The 20,420-nt window shown below is 35.3% G+C and overlaps 1 protein-coding gene across 9 annotated transcripts in view; it reads left to right on the forward strand.

Moving 5' to 3' along the window:
• The window catches only part of ESCO1 (establishment of sister chromatid cohesion N-acetyltransferase 1), a 72,120-nt gene that overhangs the window by 15,139 nt on the left and 36,561 nt on the right, over positions 1-20,420 (forward strand). For 8 of the 9 annotated variants that reach the window (XR_008664227.1, XM_055323620.1, XM_055323626.1 and 5 more), the window contains exons 2-7: positions 97-196; positions 3,271-3,538; positions 9,584-9,686; positions 10,127-12,273; positions 16,791-16,905; positions 18,236-18,296. Coding sequence is in view for 8 of the 9 variants with exons in the window: in XM_055323620.1 (XP_055179595.1) it covers positions 10,720-12,273; positions 16,791-16,905; positions 18,236-18,296 (1,730 nt within the window). In the remaining variant the exon portion in view is untranslated. The remainder of the gene's footprint in view (positions 1-96; positions 197-3,270; positions 3,539-9,583; positions 9,687-10,126; positions 12,274-16,790; positions 16,906-18,235; positions 18,297-20,420) is intronic. The other variant, XM_055323621.1, reaches the window with a different exon arrangement.

Genomic DNA, 20,420 nt, shown 5'->3' on the forward strand with positions numbered 1-20,420 from the left:
TTCTAATATACGAGTTTGTAGACAATAGTACTTGTACATTTTCATGTGTTTTAATAGATTGTTTTACTTTAGTTAATAGGATTTTTTTTTTTTAAGATTAGTTCCCAAACACAGGAAGTTATTAGAAGCACCATTCATTGGAAACATCATCAGTCAACTTAAAGAAACAGTGATATGTGATTTCTGTCTTAGTAAGGTAAGTGGCTTATACTTTCATAATTTAGTGCCTTCCGAGATGAATTAGTCAGTGTGCCAAATATACTTTATATTTCCAGAGAAATATAACATGTTTTAATTTTTTTAAGTTGGTTATATGTCTACATAATAAAACATTTGAGTGGATATATAGTGAAAAGTAAGCTTTTTCACTATCCTGACACTTGGTTTTGTAGTTCTCTTTCCAAGAAATCACCACTATTTCTTATGTATCTTTCCATACCTATTGTGTGTTTACACAATCATTTCCTTTCTCCCACTCTTTTTCTAAGAACTTGCTATTTTTACCCTGTTCTGCACCTTGCTTTTTTTTGGTTTAATAATGTTTCTTGGTTGCAGGTATAGGGCCGAATCAGTTACTTACAGCACTATTTTTTTTTGACAGCTTTATTAAAGTATAATTTATGTACAGTAAGCTTCACTCTTTTAAACTGTACAATTTCAAAAAAAATAAACTGTACAATTTCATGTATTTTGACAGATAAATGCACTCTTGAAACTGCCATTATAGTCAAAACACAGAACATTTCCATTGCTTCCAAAAATCTGTCTCTCTCTCCTCATTTGACACTAGGGAATGACTCATCTGCTGTCTTACTGTAGTTTACAGTTGACCCTTGAACAATATGGGTTTGAATTGTATGGATCCACTTAGATGCAGATTTTTTTTCAATAAATGTCTTGAAAAAATTTTTTTTGAGATTTGTGGCAATTTGAAAAAAACTTGCAGATAAACCATGTAGCTTAGAAATATTGAAAAATTAAAAAGTTAAGTGTTTCATGAATACATAAAATATATGTAGTTATCTCATAAAATATTCACAGATCTGTTAATAAATGTTAAGATTTATTAAAATGTATGCACACACAGACTGTATGTTGCATCATTTACAGTCAAAAGAAATGTAAATATGCAGTATTAAATCATAACTGCTAAAATTAACTATAGTATGTACTCTTCTACTGTAATAATTTCATAGCCATCTCATGTTGCTGTTGTGGTGCGCTCAAGTGTTTGAGTCTGCTTAAAACCCTATGATGCTAATCATTTCTGTGTGAGCAATTTGTCTCTCCAGTAAATTGTATATCACTGTAAAAAAAGTGATCTCTGCAGTTTTTGCATATTTTTCATTGTGTTTAGTGCAATACTGTAAACCTTGAACAATACCATGGGATCCATATGAAGTGCCACTAGTGGTGCTGGAAGTGCTCCCAAGGAGCAGGGAAAAGTCATGACATTACAAGAAAAAGTTGAATTTCTTGATAAAGTACCATAGATTGAAGGCCTGCAGGTACAGTTGCCCTTCACTTTAAGATAAATGAATCTAGTTTAAGGACCGTTGTAGGAAAAGAGAAGGAAATTTGTGAAGCTGTTGTTATAGTTATGCCCGAAGGCATCAAAACCTTGTACTTTTTGAAATACCTATTTATCTTGTATTGAAAATGCAGCTTTTATGTGAATGCAGGATTGCTGTAAGAAAGGCATACCTACAGACTCATATGATTTGAGAAAAGATAAGGTCGTTATATGACAACTTAAAGCAAAAGGAAAGTGAAGGGTTCTAAAGCTGGAGAATTTAGTGCCAGCAAAGAATGGTTTGATAATTTTAGAAAGAGATTTGACTTTTAAAATGTCAGGAAAACAGAGGAAGCAGCTTCTGCTGACCAAGAGGCAGCAGATGAGTTTCCAGATGCCATTAAGGAAATCCTTGAGGAGAAAGAATATCTGCCTGAACGGGTTTTTTAATGTAGATCCAAGCCTCATTCTGGGGAAAAAAAAATGCCACAAAGGACATTTTAGTAAGGAAGAAAAATAAGCCTTGGTATTTAAGGCAGGGGGGGATAGGCTAATTCTACTGTTTTGTACAAATGCAATTGGATTTATGACGAGGCCTGTCCTTATGTATAAAGCTGCTAATCTCCAAATCTTGAAGGGAAAAGAAAAACACCAGCTGCCAGACATTTTTTTAAACTAATCTCTTCGTCCAAGGTGAGGCTCGAACTCATGACTTGGAGATCAAGAGTCTCATCTCTACTGACTGAGCCAGCTAGGGGCACCTCAGACTCTTGGTTGTACATCAAAAAGGCCTGGACAATGAGAAACCGTTTTCGGGGTTGATTCCATCAATACTTTGTCCCTTAAGTTAGGAAGTACCTTTCCAGTAAGGCACTGTCTTTTAAAGTTCTTTTGATCTTAGACAATGTCCTTGGGCACCCAGAATCCAATGAGTTCAACACCAAAGGCATCAAAGTGGTCTACTTGCCCCCAAACACAACATCTCTAATTTAGCCTCTAAATTATGAGGTCTTCAGGACTTTTAAGGCTTATCACACATGGTACTCTATAGAAAGAATGTTCAGCATTATGGAAAAGAACCCTGATAGACCATCATGAAAGTCTAGAAGGATTGCATCATTGAAGATGCCATCATTGTTTATAGAATAAGCCGTGAAAATCAGCAAGCCCAAAACAGTAGATTCCTGCAGGAGAAAAATGTATCTAGAAGTTGTGTATGACTTCACAGAATTTACAACAGAGCCAATAAAGGAAATCATGAAGGAAATGGTAGATGTGGCAAAAAGGTGGGGGTGTGTGAAGGTTTTTAAGATACAGATCTTGGAGAAATTCAAGAGCTAATAGATGCCACACAAAAGGAATTAACAGAAGATGCCTTGATGCGGGTAAGCACATCTGAACCAGTGCCAGATGATGAAGAAGAAGATGTGGATGAAGCAGTGCCAAGAAAACAGATTGACATTAGACAGTCGGGCAGAAGAATTCTAATTATTTAAGACTGCTTTTGACTTTTTATAGGACATGGACCCTTCTATGATATGGGGACTGAAGCTAAAGCAAATGGTAGAAGGATTGGTAGGTACTGTATAGAAACATTTTTAAAGAGATGAAAAAGCAAAACTGTCAGACATATTACAGTGTATTTCCATAAAGTTACACCAAGTTGGCTTGCCTCTTCTGCTTCCCTTTTCACCTTCACCTTTTCTGCTATCCCTGAGACACCAAGACCAACCCCTCCTCTTCCTCCTCCTCCTCAGCCTACTTAATTGTGAAGAGTGAAAACAAGGATGAAGACATTTATGATGATCCACTTCCATTTAATGAATAGTAAATAATCATCATGCCATACAGTTAATAAACTTACCTGTTGTGTGTGTGTCTTCGTGTGAAAATCTAATAACTGTATGGCAAGAACTGTCTGAGACGTTTTTTTGTCATCATCATCATTGCTTAAGTATTCATCGTGTAGAAAATCATGACAAGACTTATGTGGAAGTGGATAGCCTATCCTTACATAGGCATAAGGTGAGTGATATTTAATATAAAATTAATAATGTGTTTTCTTACTGTTTTGTAACTTTCAAAGAATTACTGTACAGTATGCTTCTCTGTCTCTTTGTAATTGGCGTATCTCTATATCTGCCTGCCATCACAGGTAAGTGGTTTTTAGAAAAAATGTGTTTCCAATATATTAATGAGTATGACTGTAATACTGTATGACATGAAAGTTATATGATTTATTCATTAGTGTATTTGCTAGTCCAGCGTGAAGCAATTGATCAGTTATACTAGGCTACTATAAAGCAGTCATATTGCTGCTTCATTACAGTGTGTAAATTGTTACATCTGTAAGTAAACATGAATTTTTTTTCACGATATCTTTTCACTTTTGATGTGTACTGTTAATAAGAGCATGTGACCTTTATAGTGTTTTATATTATTTAGGACAATATGGGTGTAGGTCCTGAGAGATGATTCATTTTGTAAAAGGATGATGTAAATTTATTTATTTATTTATTTATTTATTTATTATTATTTTTTTAGGATGATGTAAATTTATGCTATCAACAAATACAGTACAGTACTATAAATTTATTTTCTTTTCCTTATGATTTTCTTAACATTTTCTTTTCTCTAGCTTTATTGTAAAAATATAGTTTATAATGCATATATCACAAAATATGTATTAATTGACTGTTAATGTTATTGATACGGCTTCTGGTCAACAGTAGGCTAGGCTATATTAGTAGTTTTGGGGAGAGTCAAAAGTTAAATGCAGATTCTTGACTGCTGGGGTTTGGCTCTCCTGCTTTGTTCAAGGGTCAACTATAGTTACTTTTTCTAGAATTTTAAGTGGAATCATACATTATGTACTCTTTTTGGCCAGCTTTTTTCACTCACCATAATGGTTGTGAGGTTCATCATACTGTTCCAGTAGTTCATTCCTTTCTGTTGCTGAGTACTTTTCTATTATACTATTGATATAACACATTTTGTTGCCCATTCACCTGACCTTTGTTATTTTTCAGATTTTGGTTATTGTGCATAGAAGTGCTTTGAAGATTTTTGTTTTAAAGATAATTATTTATTAGAGCAAGCATGTGCAAATGCATGAGAGAGTGGAGGTGAGGGGCAGAGGGAGAGGGAAGGGAAAGGGAGAGAATCTCAAGTAGACTCCTTGCTCAGCACAGAGCCTGATGTGGGGCTTGATCTCACAACCCTGAGATCATGACCTGAGATGAAATCAAGAGTCAGACGCTTAACATTACTGAGCCACCCAAGCGCCTCTGCTTTGAAGATTTTTTATTTTTAGATTTTAAAAAATTTATTCGTTTGAGAGAGAGCAAGCACAAGCAGGGGGAGAGGGAGAGGGAGAAGCCTACTCCCAGCTGAGCTAGGAGCCCAATGTAGGGCTCCATTCTAGGACCTGTAGATCATGACCTGAGTTGATGGCAGATGCTTAATCATTTGAGCCACCCGGGCATCCTTGCTTTGAAGATTTTTTTTTTTTTAAGATTTTATTTATTTATTCATAGATACAGAGAGAGAGAGGCAGAAACACAGACAGAGGGAGAAACAGGCTCCATGCAGGGAGCCCGGGTCTCCAGGATCACACCCCAGGCTGTAGGTGGCGCCGAACCGCTGCGCCACCAGGGCTGCCTGAAGCTTTTTTTTTTTTTTTTAAGATTTTATTCTTAATTTATTCATGACAGAGACACAGGCAGAGGAAGAAGTAGAGGAGAAACAGGCTCCATTCAGGGAGCCTGATGTGGGACTCAGTCCTGGGTCTCCAGGATCACACCCTGGGCTGAAGGCAGTGCCAAACCATTGGGCTACTGGGGCTGCCCACTTTGAAGATTTTTGAACATAGTTTTTACAGAGTCCTGCAGGATTTTTGCCTTTTTTTTTTTTTTTTTTTGAAGATTTTATTTATTTATTCATGAGAGACACAGAGAGAGAGAGGCAGAGACACAGGCAGAGGGACAAGCAGGTCCCATGCAGGGAGCCTGATGTGGGACTTGATCCCTGATCCCTGGGACTCTAGGACCACTCCCTGGGCCAAAGGCAGGCGCTAAACCGCCGAGCCACCCAGGGATCCCAGGATTCTTGGTTAAAAAAATATTTGCCTGCCTCAAAGATTTTTGCTTTTGCCTTCTTTTTGAGCTTTATAGTTTTATATTTATTTCTTTGGTTAATCTCAAGTTATTTTTGTGGGTTGTATGAGGTATGGGTTGAAGTTCTTTTTTTTCTTTTCTTCTACTTAGATTTCTAGTAGGTCTAGCACCATTTTTTCAGACTTTTCCCCCTATGGATTTGTGTTGGCGCTTCTGCTGAAAATTCATTTGATCATAAACGTATGGGTCTGGTTTTGGATTCTCTATTCCATTGATCTCTGCTTCCTTTATCAGTATTACATTATCTTGATTATTGTAGATTTGTAAGTCTTGAAGTTTGATAGTATTTCAAAAAATTTTTTTAAATTTTGACTATAAGTTTTAAAATCAGGTTGTCAGTTTCTGTATAAAAAGACTGGAATTTTTTTTTTAAAAAGACTGGAGATTATGGGGTATTCTATTGGTTATATATATAATTAGGTCAATTTTATAAGTAGCTTATACACCATGTTTGTTTGTTGGGGTATTCAGTCTGTTGATAAAGTGTTGCAATTAATTTTATATTTGTCTTTGAGCACTTAGTGCACCTGTGTCTGCAGGTGCATTTCTAAAGTCCTAGAAATGGAATGGTTTGAAAATTAGCATTTATAATTTTGATAGATATTGCCTAATTGTCCTGTATAGACATTGAATTATCTGCACTAATGTGAGAGTATTTGTCACAAACCTTTGCCAATACTGTGTTAAACTTCCTGATCCTTGGCCAGTCTGATATGTGATAAATGTTTTTTTGTGTGTTTTTTTTGAAAAATGGTATTTTGTTTTAGTTCTAACTTCTATTATTCTGTTATTATCACACCAGCCATCTGTGGCTTTTTTCCTGTGAATATATCATGGTGATTAGCTTTTGCTTTTTCTTGCCAGTGTATTTCTCATTTTGTTCCTCAAACCTGGCTTCTGAATTTTCTGACAAGGCTTGAAAGTCTTTCTCATTCTGAAAATAAATATTAAAATCCTCCCATATTTTAATCTATTTGCTATGTTTTAACTTTTAATTATTTTTTAAAAAATTTATTTATTCATGAGAGACACAGAGAGAGAGAGAGAGAGGCAGAGACATAGGCAGAGACATAGGCAGGCTCCATGTAGGGAGCCCAACATGGGACTCAATCCTGGGTCCCCAGGATCAGGCCCTAGGCTGAAGGCGGCGCTAAATCGCTGAGCCACCGAGCCGCCCACTTTTAATTAATTTTTAATGATTAAATTTTCCTGGACATACCTCACTCTTTTATTTTTTTTTTAAAGATTTTATTTATTTATTCATGATAGACATAGAGAGAGAGAGAGAGAGAGAGAGAGAGGCAGAGACACAGGCAGAGGGAGAAGCAGGCTCCATGCCGGGAGCCCGATGCGGGACTCTATCCCCGGACTTCAGGATCGTGCCCTGGGCCAAAGGGCAGGCGCTAAACCACTGAGCCACCTAGGGATCTCCATAACCTCACTCTTAAACTAAAATTACCCAGATGGTTATCTACTTGTCCTGACATCAATTGTTGAATAATCTTTTCTTCATTAATTTGAAAGTAATTAAGTTAATACCACCTTTATATTTATTAGCTTCCCTTTTGCAGTGGGCCTATTTTTGGAGTTTCTGTTCTCTTCTGTTACTTTCTTGTCTGTTGATTTGTTGGAACTAAATTGTTAATTATTTTAACTAAGTGACACAAATCTACAGCCCGTTACTTTTTAAATTGATTTGTGTATGTGTTGTTGCTATAAACTGGTAAGTGATAACTTACTTGTATTATATATTTCAGCTGATTGTTTATTTAAAGCTTTTGGTTTTGATTTTTAAATTTTTTATTTATACACCTTTATGAATTCACAGAGTAATAATTTTTGTGGGTTTTTTTCCTTGCAAATAATAATTTACATGTATAATATGTATGTGGTCAAGATTTACCCCCCTCTGTAGAAGCTTGAGGATCATCATTTTGTCCTCATGATACACTTTTTAACAGCTTTTGAAAAACATCCATTGTACTAGGTGCTCTTGGCCCTTTCAGTCTGGAAGCTCATTTCTTTCAGTACTAGGAAAATTTCCTAAATCTTCATTTTCTTTTTTCATTTTTTTTTTCTTTTCTAAAACCCCAATTACTGGACTCTTGAACCACTAAGGATGGTCTTTTAATTATCTTCTTTTGTCTCCTACTTACCATCTCTGTCTTTTTTGTTTGACTTTGTAGATCTTCATACTATCATCTTCTAATGCTTTTATTTTTTAAGATTTATTTTATTTTATTTTTATAAGGAGAGGGAGAAGTGGACTCTCTGCTGAGCAGGGATCCTGATGTGGAGATCAATCCCAGGACCCTGGGATCATGACCTGAGCCTAAGGCAGATGCTCAACTGACTGAGCCACCCAAGCGCCCCAAGATTTATTTATTTTAGAGAGAGAGAGCACTTGTGCTTGCTTGCGAGCCCTCGGGGTAGGAGGGGGAGGGGCAGAGGGATGAGTCCTAAGCAGAGTCTGTGAGTGGGAGCCTGGTGTGGGGCTTGGTTTCACAACCCTTAGATCATGACCTGAGCCAAAACCAAGAATTGGATGTTTTACTGACTGTGTCATCCAGGCACCCAGGCCTCTTCTAATGCTTTTATTGATTTTTTAAGTTCTTTTATATTATTTTTAATTTTTATGTGTTCCTTTTTTACTGTGAATGTTCTTGTATGTTTGTTTCATGAATAGATTAGCTTATTTTTAATTTTTGGTTTCATGTAGTTTCTGCCAAGCTATTGGTTTCCTGGTTTTTTTTTTTTTTTTTCAGATTTTCCTCATGTATATTGTGATTCTTGTTTATTTGCTCAGAGTTACAAGTGAGACACTAAAAACTAATTTGGAAGTTTTGTGTGTTTGGATGGTAGATGGGCTGGTGGTTTCTTGACTATAGGGTGTGTGAGTGTGTGTGCACGAGCACAGGCACCCACAGGTGCATGCACACGCTTACTCACTATGGGGTCTATCAGTATGTTTTTAGATCTTTTACCTTTAGGCCTGTCAAATTCATTAAAAAACGCTCTTCTAGTTTCCTTCCAGGAAGATACAGGGTTGACTGCTTCCTCTAGAAGTTTCTTGAGTAGGCAAAGAGAACTTCAGATGGAGGGAGTGGGTTTCAGCAATCAGTATGTGTATTCTTACTTATCACCTCTTGTCAGCATGGTACTGCTTCCCTTACCTGTCAGTCTTGAGCCCCTAGACTAAAGCACTTTTGTTATACTCTTTCCAGAGATTTATACTAGGGTCTTCGGGGTTGCAGGGGCAGTCTTCTGGGTGCTTGTAATTGGAATGGCAGTTTTGGAATCTTTGTTTTTTTGAGTCCTGTTTTCATTCTCATGTTCTGTGGAGCCCTGAGTTTGGGGGATTCTATGGTTCTCCATTTCCAGCTTAGTATTCAAGCTTTCTTGAGTCTAGAAGTTACTATTTGTCATTCTTTGTAGCTTCCATATTTTTTATTTTTACCATTTACTCTTTTTTTTAATCCTTCAGGTTTATGGTTTTATCTTGTTTTAATCTATTGCTTTTTTAAAGTAGGTTTTACGTGAGAGTAAACGTGTGTGCTTAAATCTGCCCTTTAAACTGTGTATCAGTGTTTTCCTATGTACAAGTAGTTATGTGCACTTTTTTCCTCAAAATAGGATTTTACTTTACCAGTTTAACCATTATGTGTATGTATTATGAATTGTATTTTGTATTTAAAAATGTTTTTTCTATGACATAAAATGGATAGTTTACTTCAGGTTAGAAATACTAAAATTAAACGGTATGTATATAGTAAATCCTGAAAACTAATGATGGGACAGCGTAAAATTGTGGACTGTTGTGTTTAATGAGTGGTGAATGAATCATTTGCATCTTTGTGCCTTTTAAACATTTTTAAAAACCTTTTTATTTTTTTAGGTGCTGTGTAATGTGTTAAGAGGATACTTTAAGGAATGATTTTGCCAAATTTTCATGAGTTATGGTGGCTGAAAGATCAATTCTGTCTTGTGGGAAAAGAATTGTAAGTAACATCAAGGAATAAACTGATTTTTGACTATTTTATGCTTTTTTTTTTTAATTTAAAATTTATTTATTTGAGAGAGAGAGAGACGGAAAAAACACAAATGGGGAGGAGAGGGAGAAGCAAGCTCCCTGCTTGGCAGGGAGCCCAACATGGCGCTAGATCCCAGGAGGCTGGGATCATGGCCCAAGCTGAAGCTAGATGCTTAACTGACTGAGCCACCCAGGCACCCCTCAACTATTCTATGCTTATATAAAATAAGTTATTGATTGTTCATAAGGATGTAATTGGGATACTCTATTCTGTTAGCCTTAAATATACAGACTAAATAAAAAGGAGAGGTTGGGTTTATATAAATAAGATTATTTTTATATAGTATCGCATTTGCCATATTTCTTGGATTGTACAAAATTTAATTTTAATTTTTTTTAATTTTTCAGAAATGGCAGCACAAAAGGAAATCTCTATTAATAGAGTATTTTATTAAACGAAAGAGGTTAGATAAGAACTTTAAACTAACAGTCTCAGCAAACAAGGAAAGAAACCTGTTAGCTGTAAGACATGTTTCAAATGAATCGAAGTCCAGTAACTGTAGACTTCAGAAGAAAAAAGTTTTCAAAATCTTTGTCAAAACAGGTCAGTGATAAATAACTCCTCCAGTAATAGGGCTAGGCCTGAAAACCATTATTAATTGAAAAATTAACAAAACAGATCGAACCTGAATTAAGTTTTTTTTTTTTTCATAAAAAGCTTTAGAAATATCAAATTAGAATTAAATTTTCCTCAAATTTCTATTGCCTTGTCCAGAAGTAAAGCAAGTATCTTTCAGGCTTCATACCAGCTTTTCTCATGTCCTAGGGATGACCGAAACCTTACTTGAAGCAAACTAGTATTTTTGTTGAAAATGTACATCAGCCTCAAAGTTGATTTTTAAGACCTCCTCAATAATAATACTAGACATTCAGCATTCACACCTACCAGGACACGAAAATCCTCTCAAAAGCTACTCAGAAAAGGAGGACTTTACTCAGGAATGATGTCCATTCAGGAGAAATCAAAAGAAAATTCCTCCAATGTTATTAAAAAAAGTGAAGATAAGAATTTAGAGACACAAATTCAAGGTTCTCAATCAAATCTGGCAAAAAAATCAGGTCCAAAGGAAACTGTAAAATCACTGGTTAAATCTTCTAGTGAAAGTAAAATAAATCAGCCTGAATTAGGAACATGCATGAGTACAAGGTCAGCAAAAGCTGCATCCAGTGATAAAAAAGCTAGTAAATCCAGTAGTAAAAATATGGTGACTGTGAAGGGACATTCACAACAAGAATCTACAAAAAAAAAGAAGAAATTACCTCAGAAAAATTCAGTGCATGGAACTTCTAAATCAAATGAACAACTTAATCGGAGATCACAAAGACTACAACAGTTAACAGAAGTTTCAACAAGGTCTCTACGTAATAGAGAAATTCAAGGTCAGGTTCAAGCAGTTAAACAGACTTTGCCACCAAGAAAAGAGCACTGTAACAATTCTCAAAGTAAATCTAATAAAGTTAAAACAAGTCAAAAACATGTGAAAAGAAAAGTACCAGAAATAAAGTCTGATTCTAAAGAGGATGAACATCTAGTAACTAATGAAGTAATAAATTCCCCCAAGGGAAAAAAACGCAGAGTAGAGCATCAAACAGCTTATACTTGTAGTTCTCAGTGTATAAAAGGATCTGAAAAGTATCTTCAGAAGAATGTTAAGAAAGAGGAAACAAAATCTGTGCCTGTAACTTCTGAGATAAAAAGTTCAAAAATGATTACTTCAGCGGTCTCTAAAAAGAATGAGGTAAAGAAATCAGTTCATACGCACGTAAATACTAGTGCAAAATCCCAAAAAAGTCCACAGCCATCAGTGCCTGAACAAAGTGTAGATAATGAGCTGGAGCAAGCGGGAAGGAGCAAACGAGGTAGCATTCTTCAGCTTTGTGAAGAAATTGCTGGTGAGATTGAGTCAGATACTGTAGAGGTAAAAAAGGAATCTTCACAAATGGAAAGTGTAAAGGAAGAGAAGCCTACAGAAATAAAATTGGAAGAGACTGATAATGAAAGACAAATACTTCATCAGAAGGAAACAAATCAGGATGTTCATTGTAATCGTTTCTTCCCCAGTAGGAAAACAAAGCCTGTGAAATGTATACTAAATGGAATAAACAGCTCAACTAAAAAGAACTCCAACTGGACTAAAATTAAACTCTCAAAGTTTAACTCTGTGCAGCAAAATAAGTTGGACTCTCAAGTTTCCCCTAAATTGGGCTTAATACGAACCAGTTTTTCACTACCAGCCTTAGAAATGCATCATCCAGCCACTCAAAGTACATTTTTAGGAACAAAACCACATAATGATAAAAATATAGCTTGCCAGCAGGAAGAAATGAAAGAAATTAATTCTGAAGAAGTTAAAACTAATGATGTTACAGTTGAAGTTAATAAAACCACAAAAAGGGCTCCTGAAAATTGCCATTTGGATAATCAGATAAAACCACCTCCTGACCCACCATTGGATAACCAGATGAAAGAGTCTTTTGAATCAACACCAGATAAGGTAATTTATTTTCATTATGTGCAATAGAGGTTCTATTAAATAAATTTTTACAGCATATTTTAGCATAAAAATCAAGTCATAAAAAACAGTCATTTGTTAAGGTCGCCTATTCAATTGTTAGTGTTGTATTCAGTCTTGTAGTGAGTGATAGAACTTACTGATTTTAGATGTCTGGCATTTTATATAAATGCTTCTCATTTCTAATTTTTACCTTTTGTTTTTTTTTTAATGTGAACTCTAAACCTGTTGAATTCTAGCTTTTCTTTTTCTTTAAAAAAATTTTTTTGAGTATAATTGACACACAGTGTTATATTAGTTTCTGGTGTACAGCATCTCTATATGTTATGCTTTGCTTACCACAAGTATAGCTATCACCTATTACCATATAATGCTATTATAATACCACTGACTGTATTCCCTATGGTCTTCCTTTTATTCCCATGACTTCTTTTTTTTTTTTTTTTTAAGATTTTATTTATTCATGAGAGACACACAGAGAGAGAGAAAGGTAGAGACATAGGCAGAGGGAGAAGCAGGCTCCACTCAGGGAGCCCAACGTGAGACTTGATCCCGGGACCCCAGGATCACACCCTGGGCTGAAGGGAGGCGCTAAAACCGCTGAACCACCCAGGCATCCCTCCCATGACTTATTCATTCCATGACTGGAAACCCTGTATCTCTCACTCCTTTCACTCATTTTGCCCATTCATTTACCCCTAAACTTTTCTTTAACACACTGATTTGCTTTTTCTTTTAATTGTAACCATAGAAACTATGTTTCATAGTGACTAAAATAAAGAAATTAAAGTTGGGCCTTATTCTGACCAAATTGTTAAAATTAATTTCACCTTGGCACAAATCAACCCACTTTTTTCCACCTGATAAAATTTAAAAATTAAACATTTCTATTTAGCAGGAATGCTTAAACTTAACTTAAAACTTAAAAGTTTGACTTGTGTGACCATTTTGAATAGTTGGGTAAATAAAATGGCTGAAAGATGTAAATAATTCAGTTTTAGTTTAAATAAGATTGTAGCGGCCAATAATTTTTAAAATGGGAAAGTAAATTGAAAAACAATATCTAAAAGTAAATGGAATCTAATAGCTAGAAGAAACTTTAATGATTATATGAGGAAGTAGTTGGAAACTAAAAGCACCTGTGCCAATTCTTTTCAAGTTAAATCATAGGCAAAATTCCAGTATATAAACCCATAAGCAAATTTTTTTTTTGCATAGAACATGAAGCTCTATAATACAGATTTGAAAGACTTCACTAATTTGTTTCAGTTGTTTACTTTTGTAATGAGAAAACTGAGTGCAGTAGAGGAATGTGATGTAGGTCACATGTTTGGGAGCACAAATAGCATTGAATTTTCAAGTATTTTGATTCTCAGGTCAGCATTTTTTCTATAGTTAGATACTTTGAACATGAGATCATTTGAGAAAAAAATCATTGTGAGGAGAGAAAAAAGTCAGGTCATCTTAAAGTTTTGGTAATGATTTAAAGTTCTCTTTAGAGATAATTTGAATGAGTGAGGAGTCTGGGCTTTATGCCAGAAGCCATGAAAATAGATCATTGTCTCTTCCAGTGGAGTACAAATCAAATTAAAGGGGACAGATACCATATGGTACTCTTAGATTTTATTTTCTGAACAAATGGAAATGAAAGCATCAATTAGAAGATAATTATTCAAATAGTGATAGTAATTAGAAGTAGTGAGTGGTAGTGTGAATAACAAGTGTTCCTTCCATCAGAGATGGAGTGGCTTTCTATTCAGGGTATGTTTTGTCGCAGATTGATAGCTGTACTCCAGGTGTTAGCTGCAGAGTTTATCTTGTACTCCTTGCTGCATAAATATAAATGCCTGTCAAAACTCAGTTTGTGAAATAAGTCATGGGGAAAAAAAAGGCATAGCATAGAGAATATAGTTAGTGATATTGTAGAAGCATTGTATGATGACAGATGGTAGCTATCCTTGTGAGCATAACATAATGTATAGGGAGACGTTGAATCACTATGTTGTACAGCTGAAATTAATGTAACATTGCTAAAATAAAATAAAAAGAAACCTCAGTTTGTGGAGAATTATATTGAAGAATAAGAATTGTAACTCTGGACTACTCTATTAGAATAAAGATGCTTGCTTAATTAGATCACATTATTTCGACCTCTAATATTGCTTTTACTGGAATGTGCTTTGGATTTGTGTAGTCCCTCTCTCTTGAGGTATATTGTGAGAAACCATCCTATGAAACTTTTGCTAAAAATTTTATTTATGTTTGTAAATTCTTGAATATTTCAAACATTCAGAATACTACAGAAACTAACATTACGCTGTGTCTACCACCCCAATTTGACAAAAACTAACATTTTATTGAATTCAGGTCTTTTGAAATAAGAAAAGTACGTTACAGGTAAAGGAAAAGGCTATGTCTCGTCCTTCTATTCACCTTTCTTCCCAGAATTAAACATGTTTGTGAAGTTGGTGGGCATCTTTTCTTTATTTTTATGATCTCACTGTGTATGTGTATATGTATCCACAAAGAATACTTAACACTTTGTATTTTAAATTATCTTATATGTATGTTTAATGTTATAATGTCTTAAGTGTTTAAAAGTTAAATGCTAACATAGTTGGTGTATATGTGTGTGTGTATAGTTTTTTGCTACTTGGTTTTGTGCAGTCAACATTTGATAATAATATGTGGGTATCTTAATAGCTCTACATGAGTATACCACAGTTTATGTTTTCCTCTTCTAAAACCCTTTTAGGTTGATTCTATTCTTTTCACCAATACTTTTAATGTGATCACTTCCACGGAATGATCAGAGAATACGGTAACCATGCCAATTCAAGACACAGTTGTGCCTGCTGTGTCCAAGACATTGTTGCTAGGGCTACAGAAGAGGAAATGTTTCCTGTCTTTAAGGAATTGACATTGTAACAGTCACTTAAGAGATTTCTCTTCATGTTATAAGCACTAAGAATTGAGGTAGCTTAGTTCAATCATCATAATAGCTTTTGGCTAATGACATAATAGGCCTTTGGTGAACACAGCCTCTTTGCTGAAGGAGAGCTTCATAGAAATTGTCCCCACAGTCTGCACTGTGGTTTCTGTTATTACCTACATATTACAGGTGAAGAGATCGAGGCTTAGAAATGAAAGTAATTTATCTGAGTGACATGTAAGTGGTAGAGCTAGGATTTTTTTTTTTTTTTTTTGTAGAGCTAGGATTTAAACTGAGATTGGCTTCAGTGTTTTAACAGGGTTATACTTGGGGAAGAAGGAAAATATAAAAATAAACCTTACATCATGAAATCTTTTTCTATGGCTGCCTGTAATTTTTATGTCAGTTTCGGCAGTGCAGAGAAATGATCATGGTTGATAAGGCTATAAGCATTTGGGTAGGCTTCTTTAAATTATTTGAACTTCATGAATTTTAAAGCCTAATTATTTTATGATTTGTTTTTTTAAGTCAGAAACTTACTAAATTCCTCCCTATTTAATGGAGATTAGTTAGTAATTTGTCATGGTTCTTGTTTTTAATTATTCTGCTTTTTCAATGACAAAAATTGTTCACTTTTCCAAAAATACTAAAAAATAATGTTATGTGTTGGGTGTAATAATCACAATACAGATAGAGCCAACGTTGATAGAGTTTGGAGTATTTTCTTTTGGTAGTTATTGAGTATCAGCTTTGACAGTGTTTTGATTTGGGAAATACAAAGATAAATATAATATGATCTTTGCTCTTAAGAAGATGAATAAAAAATAATTGATAATAGTGATAAGGACATGAAAGAGGTAGAGGTGAAATAGATGGAGAATTATTCACAAATTGGAAAAAATGCATGGAGAAACTTGTAGAAGGCTTCGTGGAAGAGGTTAATATTTAAATAATGAGTTTAGTTGATGCAGGGGAAAGGTTCTAGGTTGGCACTATCCAGTAGAAGTGTAATATGAACTGCATATATTACTTAAGATTTTCTGGTAGCCAGCTTAAAAGAACACACTGGTAAAACTAATATATATTTTTAACTGTCATATTAAAAATACTATCATTTCAGCATGTAATTAATTTTAAAAATTGACCTATTTTACTTTTTTTTTGTAGTAAGTCTTAAAAATCTGGTGAATGATTGACAGTTACAAAATAATCTCAAATGAATCATATGACATTTTAAGTGCTCTATAGTCATATGAGGTGTGGCTGCTGTATTGGACAGTGCAGATTTACATAGATGAAACAGAAAAAGTGTAGAGCTAGGCAGATATAGAATATGTCTATGGGATTTACAAGATGGCATGAAGGGAAATAATGGGAACCGACGCTGAAGGAGGGTAGCTGTGGGGAAATCAAGAGACTTTTAAGGCATATGAGTTTGAATTACTCCAACTATAAAGTATTATCTTAAATTTTCTTGATATGCTTAAATTCACTGAAAGTGTGTTAGGATGAGTTTCAAAAGTTGATATGAAGGCAAATATTAACATTTTGAATTTTATATATTCAGGATTTCAGTCTTTGTTTGGAATCCAAGCTTGAAAACAGTCCAGTGGGAAATATCTCTACTGTTTCAGCTCTGCTCGGTCAAGCAAAAATTGATACAGGAGAGAATAAATTTCCAGGTAAAACTTTGAAAATATTATTTGGGTTTCTCAGTGTTAGAGATATTTTTGTCAGTATGATAGGAAACAATACTGACTGAAGAACTCTTGGGTATGTTTTTCAAATGTTTTGATTATCACCATTCTTTTTTTATTTTTCTTTCCTTTACTATCATTATTTGTAGGATAGAATTACTTCTCTTTCTTGTTTAAATTACTTAAGTACAACAACAACAAAAATGGCCTGGATGACCAATAAGATTAGGTCCAAAATAGAAACAAAGCACATTAGCCAATGTCAACTAACTTTGGACAACTTTATCTTTTCCTTTAGAAAATCCATTGTTTCTTTTTAAAAATATTTATTCATGAGAGAAACAGAGAGAGAGGCAGAGACACAGGAAGAGGGAGAAGCAGGCTCCCCTCAGGGAGTCCAATGTAGGACTCCGTCCCTGGACCCCGGGATCATGACCTGAGCCCGAAGGCAGATGCTCAACTGCTGAGCCATCCAGGGGGTCCCTTTTTCTTTGTTTTGTTTCTTAGATTCCTACATATGAGTAAAGTCACATGGTATTATCTTTCTCTGACTGACTTACTTCACTTATCATTACGGCCTCTGGATCCATCCATGTTGCAACTGGCAAGATTTCATTCATTTTTATGGCTAAGTAATATTCCATTGTATGTATATGTATATGTCACACGTCTTTTTTATCCATTCATCTACCAATGGACCCTTGGATTGCTTCCATAATTTGACTATTTTAAATAATGCTGCAATAAACTTTGGGGTACATATATCTTTTTGAATTACTATTTTTATATTCTTTGGGTAAACACCCAGCAGTGGAATTGGTGGATCATACAGTAATTCTATTTTTAATTTTTTGAGGAGCCTCCATACTATTTCCCACAGTAGCTGTACCAGTTTGCATTCCCACCAATACTGCAAGAGGGTTCCTTTTCCTTCACATCCTCACCAACACTGTTTCTTGTGAGACTACAATTTTTTTTTAAAACAAAGAAATGCTCCCATTTATTTCCATTTAGGGATTGTATAATTATATGGGGATTTACACAGTTTCCTTTACTGTTCAGAACTAGCGATTGGTGAAACTAGAAGCAAACTTAGTCTACCATTGGATCCCTTTGTGGCTCAGTAGAGCATATTCTCCCACTTCTCTGAAGAGTAATTTCTAGAAAGGGGCTTTAGTTGTATCAAATGGTTTTTGTTAAAAATAAAACATGTAGAGCATTGTTCTCTCCTTTTTTTTTTTGGTAATGATTTTTAACTATTAGAGATGGAGAAGTAGTACAAAACTTAATGTGTAACTCATTTTCTTAATTACAGGTTCAGCTCCCAAACAGCATACTATACTCAGTAATCAAACATCTAAGACCAGTGATAACAGGTAAGACATTAATTTAATGCAAGAGTAAATATGAGAACTGTTAAAAGATCAACTGAGGCTTTTACAATTTTTATTTGAACAGAAATCAATTCAAATTGGATAGTATCCAGTTTCACAGATTAGGAGCTCCAAAGAACTATAACATGATGATTTATTCATCAGACACACGGAGAGAGAGGGGCAGAGACACAGGCAGAGGGAGAAGCAGGCTCCACACAGGGAGCCCGACGTGGGACTCGATCCCAGGAGTCCAAGATCACACCCTGGGCCAAAGGCAGGCCCTAAACTACTGAGCCACCTAAGGATCCTTGTAACATTAAAGACTTTATTATAGGCAAAAAGGAATGGGAATGAGGAAGTTATAACTGGCAAAAAAGAGGGTTGATTATTGCAAAGTTACTTTCTTTTAGAAAAGATGGCAGAGTTCTTTTCAGTTAAATTACCTAACTCTAGTGCTAATTAGATGATTCCTGAGTGACTGGTTTAAGGTTCCATTTCTGGAAGAACTAAAACTAAGCCTCAGTTTGGTAATGTGGGGCTTAGCATAAACAACTCCATTTTGGACCTTTTGTCTTATTTTTAAAAGAACTTAAGGATTTTATACTTAAACCTTTCAAGTTTGGGGTATTTTTCCCTAAAAATAGTAATCCTCAGTTTTTCATGTAGAAAGAACATGATATTTACAAGTTCTGTTTTCATTTTACTTTTTTTTTTTTTAAAGATTTTATTTATTTATTCGTGAGAGACACACAGAGAGAGAGAGAGAGAGAGAGAGAGAGAGGGAGAGACACAGGTAAAGGGAGAAACACGCTCCATGCAGGAAGCCCGACGTGGGACTGGATTCCAGGTTCCCAGGATCACACCCTGGGCTAAAGGCGGCACCAAACCGCTGAGCCACCCGGGGCTGTCCAGCAGCTCATTTTACTTTTTTGTGCCTGTACTTGTGTTTTTTGGCTTTGGGTTTTTTTTGTTGTTGTTGTTTTGTTTTTTTGGTTAGTTTTGTTGTACTTATGTCACTATGGGCATCTTTTCTACCTTAACTATTTCATCTTTTAAATCTGTATTAAGTTTCATTTTGTGTATAGTCCATTGTTTATTTTTTATTTTTATATATTTTTTAAAGATCTTATTTATTCATGAGAGACACAGAAAGAGAGAGGCAGAGACATAAGCAGAGGGAGAAGCAGGCTCCATGCAAGGAACCCAGTGAGGGACTTGATCCTGGATCCTGGGACCAGGCCCTGAGCCAAAGGCAGACGCTCAACCACTTAGCCACCCAGGTGTCCCATCTATTGTTTTTTTTTTTTTTTTCATCCATTGTTTAACAGTTCTCCACTCTCTAGACATTTTGGTTGTTTCTAGTTAGTTTCTGTCCAAAAAAAAGTTCTATAATAAATATGTTATCTTTGTCTATTTGTATTTACTATATTTAGGATAAATTTATAGCTGTATGACTTAGCCTGCATTGCCATACTTTCCTCCAATGTGTGTCATTTTATATTTCCAACAACAGTGGTTTGAGAATGCATCTTTCTGCAAACTCCTTGAAGTACTGGGTGTTATCAACATGTAGAAGTGTTTTATTTTTTTAAAGATTTTTAATTTATTTATTCAGAGAGAGAGAGAGAGAGAGGCAGAGACACAGGCAGAGGCAGAAGCAGGCTCCATGCAGGGAGCCTGACATGGGACTCGATCCCGGGTCTCCAGGATCACACCCCGGGCTGTAGGCAGCAATAAACTGCTGTGCCACTGGTGCTGCCCTGTTTTAAGTGTTTCAAAAGCATTCCATTCTGTCTTTAATGTCAGAATAAAATTAAATCTGATTTATTTTGCTTTACAGATTACTGAAAACCCTATTTTTTTTTAAAGATTTTTATTTCTTCATGAGAGACACAGAGAGGCAGAGACGTAAGCAGAGGGAGAAGCAGGCCCTGTGGGGAGCCTGATACTAGACTAGATCTCAGGACCGCAGGATCATGACTGGAGCTCAAAGCAGACGCTCAGCCACTAAGCCACCCAGGCGCCCCGCAAAAACAATATTTAGGACAAACTGTAGTGAGTCAGATGGCTAAAACTATCCAAAAAACTTAAAACTTACTCAAACTATAGTAGGTATAGCAATTT

The sequence above is a fragment of the Nyctereutes procyonoides genome, unplaced genomic scaffold (assembly GCF_905146905.1).
Source record: "Nyctereutes procyonoides isolate TBG_1078 unplaced genomic scaffold, NYPRO_anot_genome, whole genome shotgun sequence".
Classification (NCBI taxonomy): domain Eukaryota; kingdom Metazoa; phylum Chordata; class Mammalia; order Carnivora; family Canidae; genus Nyctereutes; species Nyctereutes procyonoides.